At 40.8% G+C, this 17,345-nt stretch overlaps 1 protein-coding gene across 1 annotated transcript; it reads left to right on the forward strand.

The window, feature by feature from the left end:
- The first annotated feature begins 11,907 nt into the window (after positions 1 to 11,907).
- Positions 11,908 to 12,987, forward strand: LOC138892183 (uncharacterized). Its single transcript, XM_070175889.1, has 2 exons — positions 11,908 to 12,432; positions 12,553 to 12,987. Exons 1-2 carry the CDS (start codon positions 11,908 to 11,910, stop codon positions 12,985 to 12,987), a joined length of 960 nt encoding a protein of 319 aa, XP_070031990.1.
- The last annotated feature ends 4,358 nt before the right edge of the window (positions 12,988 to 17,345 follow it).

Below are 17,345 nucleotides of genomic sequence, written 5' to 3' on the forward strand. Positions count from 1 at the left end.
CCGCTCCTGTGGCCCCTGACTCCGCTCCTGTAGACTCGCTTTTGCAAGCCACCAAGCCGCTTCTGGGGACCCAACACCCCTTTCCATTTTCGCTTCTGCGATCCCACTGCCGCATATGCGGTCACGCAGGTGCGGTAATTCTCTCGCACTTACGACCACTGCACACTCCCCTCCAAAAGTTGCATCTGCGCAATACAGCTCGCACCTGCGACCAAAGCTCCGCAGGTGCGGTTACACCAGCAGAGTCCCAGCTTCAGCAATCTTCCAAACTCAAACTTTGATCCGAAAACCATCCGAAATCAACCACATGGAGGCCCCCGGGACCTCAACCAAACATACCAACAAGTCCTAAAATACGATACGAACTTAGTCGAGCCCTTAAATCATATCAAACAACATAAAAAACACGAATCGCACCACAATTCAAGCCTATTGAAACTAAGAAAATTCCAACTTTTACAAACGACACCGAAACCCATCAAATCACGTCTGATTGACCCCAAATTTTGTACACAAGTCACAAATGACACCACAGACCTACGCCAACCCCCGGAACTCCAATCCGAGCCCGGTATCCACAAAGTCCACTTTCGGTCAAACTTTTCAAAAATCCAATTTTCGCCATTTCAAGCCTAATTCCACTACGGATCTTCAAATCACAATTGGGACATGCTTCTAAGTCCAAAATTAACCAACGGAGCTACCAGGACCATCAAAACTCCATTCCGGAGTTGTTTACACATAAGTCAACATTTGGTAAACCATTTCAACTCAAGCTTCAACCTTGAGACTAAGTGTCTCATTTCATTCCGAAATCCCTTCGGGCCCGAACTGACTATCCCGGCAAGTCACATAACAACTATGAAGTATAAAATGAGAAGTAAATGAGGGAATGGGTCTATAACTCTCAAAACGACCTGCCGAGTCGTTACATCCTTACCCGAACTTTGTTTTTGCAAACCAATAATAATAGAGTCAAACCTTTCTTTGACTAGGGATTCAAATAAAAGGTGACTTCGAATACCCAAAAAATTAATTTTAAGTGGCGACTCTGTAAATTAAATAATCCCTATTCAAGTTTGTCAATGTAATTGGAAAAACTCTTTAACCTACAACAATCCATATATATCTTTTTGGGGGTAAAAAGGGGTGTGACAGCTTTGGCGACTCTACTGGGGAAAATCAGAATTCTAGCTTGTACATTGACTTTATTTGGCTTTATTAAATTTGTATATACTGTGATTTGGGCCTAATGTTCTACTTGTCCGCTTTTTACCCCTTTGATATTATTGAACTGTACATATAAACTATCTTCTCACGCACCCCCTTTGAGTCTTCTTGAAATTATAATTGGGCATTTACTTGACATAGCCCGCTTTCTGTGAGATAGCCGAGGTGCTTGCTACCTGGAGAAGGATTTTAGTGACACATGTTTTAGGCGGGGAGCACCACCAACTAAACAGGAAAGCAATGCTACCGGTACACTGACCCTCCTTTGCTCGCATTTTCCACTTGAGTAAGCCAGTCTAGATACCTTCTCCACTAGGATTTAAACCTAGAAGAACAAACCTCATGCCGAATATCCCTAGTAGGTTCGCTTTATTTGCATCATGTGCATTTGACTTAGCAGCGCTTGGCACAGGGGCTAGGTTCTGTTTTAGGACATGTACCTTGTTGAGACCATTATGTTCATGTTATGTGCTACCTGTTACATTATTTGGGAGGCTTATATATTGACCGACTTTAGGATAAATCAGTTGAATGAACAAGAGAGAAATTCTCCCGATTTTTGTACAAATATCCGTTATTAACCAAAACGGGGGGGGGGGGGGGAGGGGGGTACGATGTGGTCTAGTGCTATGGTTTTAAGGATTAGTTTTTATAAAAAATCAATAAGAGAACATAATCAATTTTAATCGAATTACGCGAGTCTGATTCTCACTACCCGGTGAGATGCGTAGGCAACCTCCATCGAGTTTGACCCACATTTTTCAAAAAGAAAAAGCCTAAAAATTACGCATGTGCATAAAATTTCAGAAAAATAAAAATAAAAAAATTACTATTTTTGGTCACCTTTTACTGTTTTGACCTCGTATCCGGCCGGTTTTGCCAAGACAACCTTAAAATCTTCCTCGAAAGTACTAAATGGCAGTTTTTGTAAACATAGCTACTTTTACCATTCTCTTTCGCTTTTTATCATTTTTGCCATTATGTCCAGCCATTTTTGCCGAGACAGCCTAAAACCTTCCACGGAAGCGCCGAAAGGCTATTTTTGTAAAAATGACCATTTCGTCTGTTTTTGTCTGCATTTTACTATGTTGCCTTTGTATCAGGCCGTTTTGTCGAGACAACCTTAAAATCTTCCTTAGAAGTACCGAAGGACATTTTTGAAAGATAACTACTTTGTCCATCTTTGTTCACCTTTTATCATTTTGCCTTTATGTCCGGCCATTATTGCCGAGATAACTTTAAACCTTCTACGGAAATACCGAAAGGCTATTTTTGCAAAAATATCCATATTATCTAGCTTTGTCTGGCCGTTTTGCCGAGACAGCCTTAAAAGCTTTCTCGGAAGTGCTGAAGGGCCGTTTTTGTAAAATCGCTACTTTGTCCATCTTTGTTCACCTTTTACCATTTTGCCCTTATGTTCAGCCATTTTTGCCGAGACAACTTTAAATCTTCTACGAAAGTACCGAAAGGTTGTTTTAGCAAAAATAACCATCTTATCTAGTTTTGTCTGGTCGGTTTACCGAGACAGTCTTAAACCTTACACAGAAGTACTGAAGGGCTATTTTCATAAAAGAATGGCCATTTTATCTAGTTTTGTCTGGTCATATTTGCCGAGACAGCCTTTGAACCTCTCTCGGGAGTACCGAAGGGCCGTTTTCATAAAAATAGCCATTTTCTATACTTTTTATTATTTTGTCCCTATGTTTGACCGTTTTTGCCGAAACATCCTTTAAGCTTTCCGTGGAAGTATCAAAGGGTCATTTTCATAATAATAGCCATTTTTTTCTACTTTTATCAATTCACCTTTTGTGTCCGGTAATTTCAAAAACAATAATAATGAAAAATAGATTTAGTCCTAAATTGGCATTTAAAAAAACAGAATTTGCATATAGTTTAGGTAAGGCGTGGCCCTTTTTATCTTATTCTTAGGTTCAAAATGAATTCTCTACAAAAAAGCAGTCAGAAAAGGGTAAGGGACGAGATACCTCTTATGTTCTTGATCAGAGATAAGACCCCGAGTAGTCTCTGTAATTGGTGGGCTAGTTTTGCTACATGGGAACATAATCAAGTATTTAAGCACCTCAAGTTCCTCACAAACATCATGGGAATTAAGCCTAATGGAGATTTAATCGAGGCCCTAGTGGGTTTTTACGACCCCGTGAACAATGTCTTCAGGTTTAGAGATTGCGAAATGATGCCTAGATAGGAAGAATTAGGTGGGTTTACCAGATTGGGGAGAGACCTTCGTGGGAAAAGCCCGCGGCTCCAAGAAAAGTTGGTGTGAACAACTGTTTGAAGAAGTTATGCCTCCGTCAAATTCCAATAGGTTGTTTGAATGAAGGTTGGGTTCCGTTGAAATATTTCTATGATAGATTTGGGAACGAGAAAGGGTTTGAAAACTTCTGGGGCAAATAATCCATCAAACAATTGAGTTACAATGCCCGGAGGGAATTGATAATCTTCGCTTTTATGATATCATTTTTGGGAGTCATAGTCTTTCCAGAGCGTGGTGGGCGCATCAGAATTTGATTGGTTGGGGTTGTCTCATTTATGCAAAGTAGCGAGGATCATACTTTTCTTCCCATGATTGTAGGAGATATTTTTTGAGCTTTGACCCGCTACCAGGATAATGAAGATTACTTCGAGGGATGCAACATTCTGTTGCGGATGTGGTTCATAGATCACACTTATCATCATTCGATGTAGTAAATTTTAGTGATAATTGGCTGAATTACATTGGATGTCACCCAAACAAGGCCACGAGTTGTAATCTTCCAGAGGTGGTAAGGGCCTGGCGGAAACTACTTGGTTCACTAACTGCTGATAGAATCACTTGGAACTATTATTTGTTCCTTTTTGCTAGGGTCATGCATATGTTGATGTATCACCCGTTCTTTATACTTATGGGTTTCAGAGGTTTCTAACCCTACGCACCCCTACGTGTCATGTGCCAGCTAAGGAGAGAGCAAAAGAGGCCCCAGATTGAGGACATGCGTCCGTTCGTGTGAGAATTCAAGGGAGAGAAACTTCCAAGGGAGTCATATGCACAAAAGGTTTGGTTCGGTAGTTGATTTTCCGACTTGGAAGAGATGGTAGCTCATCGTGAATGTGGGGAGGTAAGCCTGATCATAATGCATTTGATTGGAAGATGGAGATTGAGGCTAGAGTTAGAGAAACTGCAAGGGAAGTAGCACAAGAGCACCAATCCCATATTGACATTTCACAAGAAGATAAAGGCATTCTGGAGACAACCATGGACATACAACAAGCTGATTTCGAGCGGGAAAAGGCTTAGTGGGCACAAGAGAGGCGAGAACTCAAAGCTCAAATTAGACAGAAAAAAGTGATCACTACCGCTCAACAACAAAAAGAAAGAGAAGCCCAATTCATGGTGGTTCGTGATCATGAGCGCAGAGGTTTTGCTCCATTAATCCAAGGTCTGAGGGATAAGATAGGGGGAATTGAGTCAAGCAAGGAGCGCCAGATCGTGGAGTTTGAAATAGAAAGACATCACTACCAAAGTATGATCAATCAGTTAAAGGGGGAGTTACTAGAAGTTCGGCGCCAGAGAGATATGTCCTTGGAGCGCGAGCATGATGCACTGGATCTAGCTGAGACCCGTGGTCTGCGAAATCAAGAGTTGCATTTGGCTCAGGATCACATTAAGGGAAATATCCTCGAGGTAGCCACATATACTTCCCGAGCATGCATGAGTTGCCAGGGAATGACGCCTGAGCGGTTTGTAGAACTATCATTGATCGTCGCCCGCCACATATCTGTAGACTTAGAGAGGATATACCGTTATGTTGGGGGTCAGCCGCAGGAGTAAGTGCTTTGACTACATTTATTCCGATGGATTCTCCTGCAAAGGTCAGAGTCTTCTTTTACTTGGCAGTCCACTTTGATTGTTCATTTTTTGTCATCGAGTCTGTAAGAGTCTTTTGGTGTGTTGAGTCTTGTTGTTTTTCTTTTTAGTTTAAAATGTCTGTTTGAGTCGAGTCTGGTATTGTTTAAATGTTTGTCTTTATGTAATTTTTGTTTTTGAGTCTTGTATAAAAAAATAGGGTTAAAAATCAGTGAAAAAGATTTTTGTTTTTGTAAATAAAAAAAGTCGATCATGTCCCTGAACTATGTAGTGATCTGATTCATGCGATGACATGATAGTAGGCAACCTCCAAAAGGTTCGATCGAAATATTTTTCAATGACTCTAAAATGAGGGATCAAAATGCGGTGAGTGAAAAGAAAAGCGAAAAGAGAGAGAGAGGAAAAAATAAGACTGTCAATAAGTAGCAACCTTATAAGCCAAAATGAAACATGAAGCCTTCCAAAAACATGTTAGAAGTAGTGATAATATTAGGAGCATGGCATATTACACGTGATTCATATCTGTAAAATGCTTAACCCTAATACGTTTGCTATCTCTTATATAGTAAGCTTAAGGTTGTTGGTTTGTGGTGAAACTGGCAACACATCATTACTTCACCAGATCTAAGGTAAAGGTAGCAATGGCTAATAATGACGAAATCGAGTTAGTCAATGACAACCCTCAGGGTCAATTAGTTGAGCAAGAGTCGGAGGAAGTAAGAAGATTGAAACAACAATTGTCTGATGTGTATGCGGCTTGGGTCTCCGGTCAGCCTCCGCCTCAGGATCCATCAGAGGGAACTTCCACCGTACCCTTGGATACTCAAACACCACTCCATGGAATGAGCGATCACATTCTACCACCAGGGTATGTGCCAAATTACAGCTTCCATGCTGCCCCTGGTACCTCTAATGTGCGACCTCCAGCTGCACAGATCAGGAACACCCCCTCATCGTGTCTAGTGCGCTGGCATATACAATCCCGCCACCACCTCCTGTGATGAGGCCAAACAATGAGCCACCATCTAATGCTTATGATGGCCAATACTACTCTCTAAATATGGCTTTTAGGGTCTCGGCTCCATATAATCAGACTCCTCAGTACGAGTCACCAGTGGGAACTGAAAAAGGCCGCCAAGACGGGTGAGCCAGATGAGATGGCCACAAAAATGAAAAGTCTCGAGCAGAACATAAATAACATACAAGGACTAGGTGGTCACAAAATCGTTTCATTCAGTGATCTATGCATGTTCCCTCACATCTATTTGCCACTTGGGTTCAAGACCCCGAAATTTGAGAAATATGATGGATACGATGACCCTATCGCCCAGTGAAAAGGTACTGCAACCAACTAAGGGGTGCAAGAGGAAAAGAAGAGTTGCTGATGGCTTATTTTGGGGAGAGTTTGGTGGGAGTAGCCTCTGAATGGTTCATTGACCAAGATATCTCTCACTGGCATGTTTGGGACGACATGGCATATGCCTTCGTCAACCAATTTCAATACAACATTGATATTGCGCCAGATTGCAATTCCCTATCCAATATATAGAAAAAGCTGATTGAAAGCTTTAGGCAGTATGCCATCAAGTGGAGGGAGCAAGCGGCTAGAGTTAAGCCACCCATGGATAACCACATAGTTGATCATAATTTATCTAGAGGCTCAAGAGCCTGATTACTTTCGGAACATGATGTCCGCGATGGGTAGACCTTTTTCAGAAGCAATCCAAATAGGGGAGATGGTCGAAAATGGCCTCAAGATTGGCAGAATTATAAGTCAAGCTGCTCTCAAAGCCACCTCCCAAGCAATCCAAAATGGGTCAGGAAGTTTGGAAAATAGAAAGAGGAGAGATGAAGGGTCCATGATGACTTCGGGATCCAGGGAAGTTCAAAGAGGGGCATCACACCCTTATGTGCAAGTTCAGCAGGGGCAATCCAGCTACCCTCAACATTATTATCCCCTGCCAATTCCTCAATACTCTATGGGCCCACCACAATATACAATGTTTAATGCTCAATCCTATGTTCGGCCTCCCAATGAACAAGTACGGGCACCAGCTCCAAGGATCCCCCGACTTCAGCAGTAAAATTTTTGGGCACTCTACAATGCTCGTCCCAGGCAGGATTATGGTCATGGGCAGAGGCCGGTGGAAAACTTTACTCCATTGGCTGAATCATACTCTAGTATATTTCAGAAGATGGGCGTGATTGGACCCATCACTCCCCACCATATGCATCCCGATTCACATGGATTTCCAGCAAATGTTGATTACTTTCGGAACATGATATCCGCGATGGGTAGACCTTTTTCAGAAGCAATCAAAATAGGGGAGATGGTCGAAAATGGCCTCAAGACTGGCAGAATTATAAGTCAAGTTGCTCTCAAAGCCACCGCCCAAGCAATCCAAAATGGGTTGGGAAGTTTGGAAAATAGAAAGAGGAGAGATGAAGGGTCCATGATGACTTCGGGATCTAGGGAAGTTCAAAGAGGGGCATCACACCCTTATGTGCAAGTTCAGCAGGAGCAATCCAACTACCCTCAACATTATTATCCCCTGCCAATTCCTCAATACTCTATGGGCCCACCACAATATACAATGTTTAATGCTCAATTCTATGTTCAGCCTCCCAATCAACAAGTACGGGCACCAGCTCCAAGGATCCCCCGACCTCAGCAGTAAAATTTTTGGGCACCCTACAATGCTCGTCCCAGGCAGGATTATGGTCATGGGCAGAGGCCGGTGGAAAACTTTACTCCATTGGCTGAATCAAACTCTAGTATATTTCAGAAGCTGAAGAAGATGGGCATGATTGTACCCATCACTCCCCACCATATGCATCCCGATTCACATGGATTTTCAGCAAATGCTAGATGTGAATATCATTCAGGCGCCCCGGGGCATAGAATTGATGATTGTTGGACTCTGAAAAGAGCTATAGAAAGACTCATCGCTGAAAAATTGATTGTGGTAACAAATGGCGAAGACCCTCCTAATGTTACAAACAACCCGTTGCCAGCACAACGATGTTCATTTCGTGGGAATGATTGGCCGAGATCAAGAATACAAGCCGGCTGGTCGGGCAGAAATGACAGTGGAAATGATTCAAAAAGGAAAAGGACTGGAAGTAAGTCCAAGCCGAGATTTGCCATTAATTATAAAAGGCGCCCTGAGCTAAGAAAAGGTAACTTTATTTGTTCCCAAGGTCTCGAGGTTGGATGTTCACTCCAATATTCGAAGCCCAAGGTTGTATGTCCTTGGAGGCCACCCTATCACAAGGCAGAATCAGGGAGGTATGAAGGGTATAAAAAAGCCGATCATAATCAAACCCACCGTGCAACCCCTTGTGACAAATAGAAAAACCATTCCTTGGAACTACAACAAAACTGTGATGACCTACAAAGGCAAGGAAATCATAGAAGAAGTGGGGGAAACTACAGGTTTGACTCTATCGGGGAGGTGTTACTCTCCAGAAGAGTTGAGGAAGGCCAAGCAAATTAGAAAAGGCCAAATGCCAATAAAGAAACCAGTCACTGAAGAAGATGCGGAAGAGTTTTTGAAAACGATGAAAGTTCAGGATTACTCAATCATTGATCAGCTGAGAAAGACTCTTGCCCAAATCTCTCTACTATCTCTGCTCATACATTAAAAAGACCATGCCTGTGTACTAATCAAGATCTTGAATGAGGCACATGTCTTAGAGAATATGGTTAACATATGTTTTGAGATGAATAAAATCACTTTCACTGATGATGAACTCCTCGATGAAGGAGCCGGGCACAATAGGGCTTTGCACTTGACTGTTAAATGTGAGTGGCACTACGTAAAGATATTCATGGTTGATGGAGGCTCGAGCGTAGATGTATGCCCTCTCTCCACCTTCCAAAGCATGAATATCAGTACAGACAGAAACCGACCCAGCAATGTCCGTATCCGGGCTTTTGATGGATCAATGAGAGACACCATTGGGGAGATCAGCCTCACCATGACAATTGGGTCGGTTGATTTTGAAATTATCTTCCAAGTAGTGGATATGAAAACTTCTTATAACTTTCTTCTTAGAAGGCCATGGATCTATACGGCTCGAGCTGTGCCATCCACCTTGCATCAGATGCTCAAGTTCGAACATGACATGCAAGAAATTATTGTTCAGGGAGAAGATGAGTGATCCATTTATAAAGATTTGTTAATCCCGTGTATTGAGGTCAAGGAAGGGTGCGAGTCCATTGTATATCAGGATTTCAAAGTGGTTGATGTGGACCATGTTGAGGAAGGAAAGCCCATTCTACATCCTCGTCTTTCCGCCACATCTATAATGGTGGCTGCAATTATGCTGAGATAGGGTTATGAGACAGGAAAAGGCCTGGGGGCATTATTGCAAGAAATTTCAGAACCCATCTCCCCCTTTAGTAACAAGGGTACTTTTGGCTTAGGCTTCAGGCCAACATAAGCAGATGAAGACAAAGCCAAGAATTGCAAAAAGCATGGGTGGGTCTTGCAGCAACCTGTCCCTCATATTTTCTACCCTTTTGTCAAAACATAACTCGAAGAAGCTCAAAATTCCTCGGCGTAGGAAAACATTGATGAAATTTTCATGGCCTCAGCAAGATATTTTCTGAAGTGAATATGATCCAGGCTGGTGAAGGCACTAATCGTGCCGATATGAAACTAATTGGCCCAGACACCATGCTCAACAACTGGGAAGCAACTCCTCTCCCCACTAGGAAGGAGTCTTGGTAGTTTGCTTTTACAGTTTTATTTTTGTATTTGGGTTACATTCAAGGTTGTAATTCAAACACCTCACTAAGATTGTTTTGTTTTGATGTTAACCCTTCTATCCTTTCAAATTCAATGAAATGCAGTTCAGTTTCGTATTAAGTTCTGTATCTTTTTCTTTTTTCTAATTCCTTCCATTTTGTTTTTCATTTCAGTTTTGTTAATGCCGGCTTTAATAACATGACATGCATGCAGAATTCACGCCCAGATCTTAAAAATTTGTCTAAATTCGAAATAATGCATCAAGAGGTTGAATATGATGAATATGAGGCTGTTGAGGAAATAAAAAAAGAATTGGAACAATTTGAAAACAAGCCTAAGCCCAACCTCAATGAAACTGAGCCGATTAATATCAAAAGTCATGAAAAAGTTAGAGAAACACAGATAGGTATTCACACTTAACAAAAAACCAGAGATGCCTTGATTCAACTTTTATTTGAATACAAAGATGTATTTTCTTGGTTTTATGATGATATACCGAGTTTAAGTACTGATCTAGTGGTTCATAAGCTTTCCACGTATCCTGATTTTCCACCAGTCTAAAAAAAGCAATGAAAATTTAAAACAGATATGAGTGATAAAATCAAAGAGGAAATAATGAAGCAACTGAGTGCCGATGTGGTCATAGCCGTCCGATACACTACTTGGGTGGCAAATTTTATGCCTGTTCCAAAGAAGGACGGAAAAACTAGAGTCTATGTTGACTACAGAAACCTGAACAAAGCAAGTTAAAAGGATAATTTTCCTTTACCAAATATCCACATACTTGTAGATAATTGCAATAAGCATGAGCTACAATATTTTGTAGATTGCTATGCCTGTTACCACCAGATTCTAATAGATGAGGATGATGCAGAAAAGACTGCTTTCACTATTTCATGGGGTACTTATTTTTATAGGGTCATGCCATTCGGTTAGAAGAATGCAGAGGTAACTTACATGAGGGCCATGACCACCATTTTTCATGACATGATGCAAAAAGAGATTGAAGTATATGTCGATTATGTTATCATAAAGTCAAAAACACAGGCTGATCATGTGCGCGATTTGAAAAAGTTCTTCAAACTGTTGCGAAGGTACGACCTTAAGCTCAATCCAGCCAAGTGTGCATTTGCGGTTCCGTGGGAAACTCCTCGATTTTATAGTCAGCCGAAGATGCATCTAATTGGATCCATCTAAGATAAAGTCCATTCGAGATCTGCTACCCTCGAAGAATAAAAATGAAGTCATGAGTTTGCTCGGGAGGTTGAACTATATTAGTAGGTTCATTTCTCAGCTCACAACCACGTGCGAGCCCATCTCTACGTTGCTGAAAAAGGATGCTGCTATCAAGTGGACGGACGACGGCCAAAAAACTTTTGACAAGATCAAAGACTATCTATCAAAACCCCCTATATTGGTCCCCCCTAAACCTGGTAGGCCTTTGGTTTCTATCTATCGGTGATGGATAATTCCTTTGGATGCGTTCCGAGAAACATGAAGTGACAGGAAAAAAGGAACAGCCAATCTATTATTTGAGCAAGAAATTCACCAATTATGAGGTTAAGTATACCCTTTTAGAAAGTATAGTTGTGCCTTGACTTGGGTTGCTCAGAAGCTGAGGCATTATCTTTTGGCCTATAATACTTATCTCATATCCATAATGGATCCTTTGAAGTACATCTTTCAAAAGGCAATGCCCACTATCAGGCTCACAAAATGGCAAATTCTGCTCACAGAGTTAGACATCGTCTATGTCACTCGCACCGCAATGAAAGCACAGGCTTTGGCAAATCATTTGGTAGAAAATCTAGTTGATGATGATTAAAAGCCACTGAGCACATACTTCCTAGAAGAAGAGGTCAACTCAATAGAGGAAGTAGTTACGAACGACAGCCATGTATGGAAAATGTAAATTGATGGGGCTATCAATATCAAAGGAGTTGGGATCGGGGAAATCCTCATCTCACATATTGGACAACATTACCCTCTAACGGCCCGACTTCGGTTCTTCTGTACCAATAAATGATAGAATATGAGGCTTGTATCATGGGTCTAAAAATGTCCCTCGATCTGGATGCGCATAAACTATTGGTTATGGGAGATTCTGACTTGCTTATCCGGCAACCCCAAGGAGAATGGGAGACTCAAGACATCAAGATTATTCCATACAGACAATGTGTGAAAGACCTAAGCAAACGATTCAAGACCATCGAGTTCAGGTACATTCCTAGGTTTCATAATGAGCTAGCTGGTGCCTTGGCCACCTTAGCTTCGATGCTCCCTTATCCGGGCAACACTCATATTGATCCACTAGAAATCCAAGTTCAGAATCAACACGATTACTGCAATACTATTGAGATAGAACCAGATGGTGAACCATGGTATCATGACATTAAACGATTCCTGAAAACAAGGGAATACCCAGAGCATGCCAAGGGAGATAAAAAAAGAACTATAAGGCAGCTTGCCGATAGTTTCTTCTTGAATGGGGAAATTTTGTACAAAAGGACCCCAGATTTGAACTTGTTGAGATGCATAGATTCCATAGAAGTTGAACGGATCATGAGTGAAGTGCATTTGAGGGTACGTGGACCTCGTATGAATGGATATGTTTTGGCGAAGAAGATTTTGCGGGAAGGGTATTATTGGCTTACTATGGAGCGAGATTGCTTCAGTTTTGTTCTCTAGTGTCACCAACGCCAGATTCATGGCGACTTGATTCACTCGCATCCGTCAGAGTTGCATCCCATGCCTTCTCCTTGGAATTTCATTTCTTGGGGAATTGATGTTATTGGGAAAATTGAGCCGAATGCTTCAAATGGGCATAGATTTATTTTGGTCGCCATTGATTACTTCACCAAGTGGGTGGAGGAAGTTACTTTCATAGCAGTCACCAAAAAAGTTGTGGTAGACTTTGTTCATTCCAACACCATCAGTCACTTTGGTATCCCGAAGACCATTATCACTGACAACGCAACCAATCTAAATAGTCATCTGATGATGGAGGTATGCGAGCAATTTAAAATTGTGCATCTCTATTCTACCCCTTACCGACCAAAAGCCAATGGAGCCATTGAAGCGGCAAACAAGAACATCAAGAAGATTCTCAGGAAGATGATCCAAGGGTCTAGGCAATGACATGAAAAGTTGCCTTTTGCTCTTTTAGGATATCGTACGACTGCTCGTACATCTGTTGGTGCAACCCCTTATCTGCTAGTATATAGAACAAAAGCTGTAATACCGGCTGAAGTCATAATTTCCTCTCTCCGAATCATTGTGGAATCGGAGATTGAAGATACTGAGTGGGTCAAGACCCGATTATAACAACTAATGATGATTGATGAAAAACGGATATCAGTAGTGTATTTTGGCCAATTATAACATCAAAGAATGGCACACGCTTATAACAAGAAAATACACCCAAGGCACTTTGAGGTAGGCCAGCTCGTTTTGAAATGCATTCTTCCGCTCCAGGTAGATGCTAAAGAAAAGTTCTCACCGAACATGCAATGGCCCTACATCATTAAGAAAGTGTTAGCAAAAGGGGCCTTGCAATTGGTAGATGAAGAAGGACGGGTACCAGAAATGACTATTAATGCAAATGCAGTCAAAAGATATTATGTTTGATATATATCCACTGCGGAAATTTCACGCATGATTTTCTCAGATCGAGATGATGAAGACTATCATTGCTCAATATCCCAAATAGGTGTCACCTTTTTGCTAACCCTTTTGAGCCATATTTATCTTCTTTGTTTTCCCTCTTATTGGAACCTGTGTACTTGTAAAAACAAAAACAAAAAAGAGAGAGAGAAAAAGAAAAAAATCATCAACAAATCTTCTGAGTCAGTGAACTACGTTCGACCTGATTCTGAAAGGATACGTAGGCAACCTTACCCTGGGACATAAGTTTGTTTTATTTTTTATGGCCTTTCTGTAAAAACGGTTCCAAAAGTTGTAATTTAGTTCAAGGTTCTTTTCGCCTTTTCCTGTTAAGGCCTTCTGATCGATCTCTAAGAATGTTGAAGTCACCATGCCAAGGGCATTGGACAACCTGCCGCATGCAGTACCTTAGTCAATGGCAGCAAAGAAGAAGAAGAAGAAGAAATGAGAGAGTCTTATCGGTAAAAAAAATGTATGGGCACCGTATGGCGACAATGAGCAAATAAATGAGAGATTCTTATTTGTGAAAAGCCATATGGGCACCATAAGGTAACGGTGAGTAGAGAAATGAGAGAGGTCAGTTAGCGAAAACCCGCGAAGGGCGCTACTAGCCGAATGTGGGTTTTCGATACTCCGACATGAGCACAACCAAGAACTCGGTTTCAATACAAAGATTTGCAAAGGTTTTTGAGAATTAGACAGCTCAGATGGATTAGGCATCCAGTCCAAAATGTATGTCATGGTTCATTAAAGTCGGCACATACCTCCAGATAAGTCTCCTTATTACTCTTCCCGAAAGAGACAGCTTTTAGTTAAACACATATCTTTTTCACTTTTAATTATTCTTCTAGTTTTACCCATAATTTTCTTTGAGTCCCTTTCGGTCTAATCTTGCATCAAAAGCGAAGCAAAGAAATGGATGCAAAACTTGCTACAATTTCCCATAATACCGAGCACAATTTGGAGCATATATGATATTGACAAAGGCACGAATCAATCTGTGATCTCTTTTGATAAGCCGAACAAAGTGTCTCAAAGAAACCTAAAGGTCTCCCAAGCAAGACTTTCTTCATGGGAAAAGTTTATAAACACTACGGACACAAACTGGTACTGGATGCAAGATAACTAAGTTTGATTTTAAAGGAAAATTGCCTTGGTTACATTCCTCCTTAGTGATACAGGGCGCCAACCCCTGGTTATATTTCCTTTTAGTGATACAAGGTGCCAACCCTTGGTTATATTTCTTTCTCAGTAATATAGGGTACCAACCCCTGGTTATATTTTTTTTTAGCGATACATGGTGCCAACCTCCGGTTACATTTCCTTTTCAGTAATATAGGGCGCCAACCCCTAGTTACATTCCTTTTTAGTAATACAGGGTACCAACCCCTGGTTACATTTCTTTTCAGTAATACATGGTACCACCCACTAGTTACATTTGCTTTTGGTAACACGGGGTACTACCCCGTGGTTGCATATACTCACATAGCTTGTTTGTACTACTTTCTTTATCTTCCTTTCAACAAATTAGATAGTTTATTGCTTTTCTCTAACAACTCATAAAATTTTATGAGTGCCAAAGTGGGCAGAAAATTTTGTTTTTTTTTTTGTTCGTTTTTGATGGCTTTCCAGGCCTCGCCGTAAAGCACAAGTGGCGATTAAAGCTTGTAGTTTTCAGTTCTCGTCAGAAGAAAGAAGTCTTTCGATCAGAAGATAGTCGGAGTTTAGCTTTGATAATGTGTCAATAACCCAGTTTCTCAAGATTCATCTCCTCAATTTCAGACCAGGAAAGCAAGCTAATGAGATTGAGTCATAATCGTTTCTTCATAGGAAATCAGGATCTAATCTATGTCCAACACAAGCGAATAGGTCAAAAATTAAGATTTGACTCCAGAAGACACATAGATAGGAATTTTGTAACCCCTAGCCTGCAGGCATATGTAGCTATCTTCTCTTTTTCTTTGGATATAAGGAGCAAGTGATAGTAACAACAACAACAACAACAACAGTAGCATTAGTCTTAACTTCAGTGTCCGGTAGTCCCAGCTACCAAATATTTCCAGAACTACACTGACCTGATTTCTTTATAGACAAGGATATATAGATAACCTCGGAAGCAAGGTTATTTCATATTTTTTCAAAAATGCTTTCATTAGAGTCATATGTGAGCAAAATTAGTCATGACATTCACTTTTTTTGCACGAAAACTCTTCATGTTCTCAAGCAAAGAGGGGCAACTATAAATGTCTAATTTTTGCTCTTTTTTTTTCTCTCTTAGATTATGATTTTAATTTTATTGTGTGTGTATTTGTATGTTTTAGAATTTGATTATAGTTAATAGTTTGATAAGAGGGTTTTGGGGATTTGGTCTTGTCATTTTAAGGCCAAAATTGGCCCACAAATGGACCAAAATCTGCGGCCCAAAGCACCAGATCCGCCCAGCTCAAGGCTCCAATTGGACGCCTAAAAACGATATATTTTTGGTTAGTTTACTCAGATTAAATCTCATCCGTCCATGCTCTCATGATCCAATGGCCCCTATCAATCCCCTCCAAAGGTATTTTAAGCTTAGAATCCTTGAAAATTGCCCCCATTTCCCCTTATTTCCTCTCTTCTTCCTCTCTTTTCACTCTCCCCCTCTCCCTCAAGACCTCACCGTCTGCCGCTGGAAATTGCCCACCGGCGGCGGCCGTCGTCCAAACCACCCCAAAATTTTACCACTACTTCCTCTCCTCACCCTGTTTCTAGATCCACAACCCAAATCACCCAAATCTTCACCTAAAATTGATAAAATCAAACCCTAGTCGTGCCATCACCACTGTCGCCGCCGACCATCATCCAAACTACCCCAAAATTTCACCATTTCTTCCTATCAATCTTCTCTCCACAAATCCAATCCCCATTTCCTTCAAACCCCTCCCAAAATCCGTACCACCGACAACAACCACCCTCACCGCTGACCCGCCACCACTGCCGCACCACTTCTCCTCCGTTTTAGCTTAATTTCGACCCAAGAACACTCATTTCCTTTTGGTATGACATCGAGTTCATTAAGGTTAGTGTTTACCAAAATGAAACAAGTGTTCTACGCTCGGACAACCACTACTCGAGGTCCCCGACATCCGTTTCGTCGCTCGATTTGGCTTTGAATCCAATCGTATGGTAAAACATCAATTTCCTTTTCCTATTTTACTTTTCTGGTTTTTGCTTATGTGATTAGGTTTTGGTTTGATTTGTGTTTCTTATCGATGTTAATTCATTGCTCGTTCTGATCGTTGTCGATTCGTTGGATCGTGTTCATTTTGTGTAATCGCTTAATTATCCGTTTGGTTTAGCCATGAATCCTTTCTATGATCGCAAGCTGAGTTAGCTTATTAATATGACTAGGTTCTGTTTAGTTAAGTGTCATCAGTTTTCTATTTAGTTAAGTGTCATTAGTTTCCGTTTAGTTAAGTGTTCTGTTTAGTCATAGTTGTTTAGATGAAACAGTTAGTTTGTATGTGATATGTTAAGCTGCTTGCTTTTAATTAATTGGTTTGGATAGTACATCTATTTAGTTTAATTTTTAGTTATTAGGATCTGATTTCTCTTGATTGATTAATATTTTAGTTTAAGATTTAGTTACATTTTATTGGTATTTAGTTGAGTTCTAGTTACTTGCCTTTTGTTTTTGGTTCGTTAGAAATATGATGGTATTGATGTTGATGAAAGCTGAAGTTTAGTTAAATCAAGCATGAAATAGGGTACTTGTAGCTTACCATTTTACTAGTAGGGTGGCTGAAATGACACTTTTCCTCCTTGCTTCTGCTACAATAGGTTTTTAGGCTATCTTT

This window comes from Nicotiana tomentosiformis, chromosome 5 (genome assembly GCF_000390325.3).
Source record: "Nicotiana tomentosiformis chromosome 5, ASM39032v3, whole genome shotgun sequence".
Taxonomy (NCBI): domain Eukaryota; kingdom Viridiplantae; phylum Streptophyta; class Magnoliopsida; order Solanales; family Solanaceae; genus Nicotiana; species Nicotiana tomentosiformis.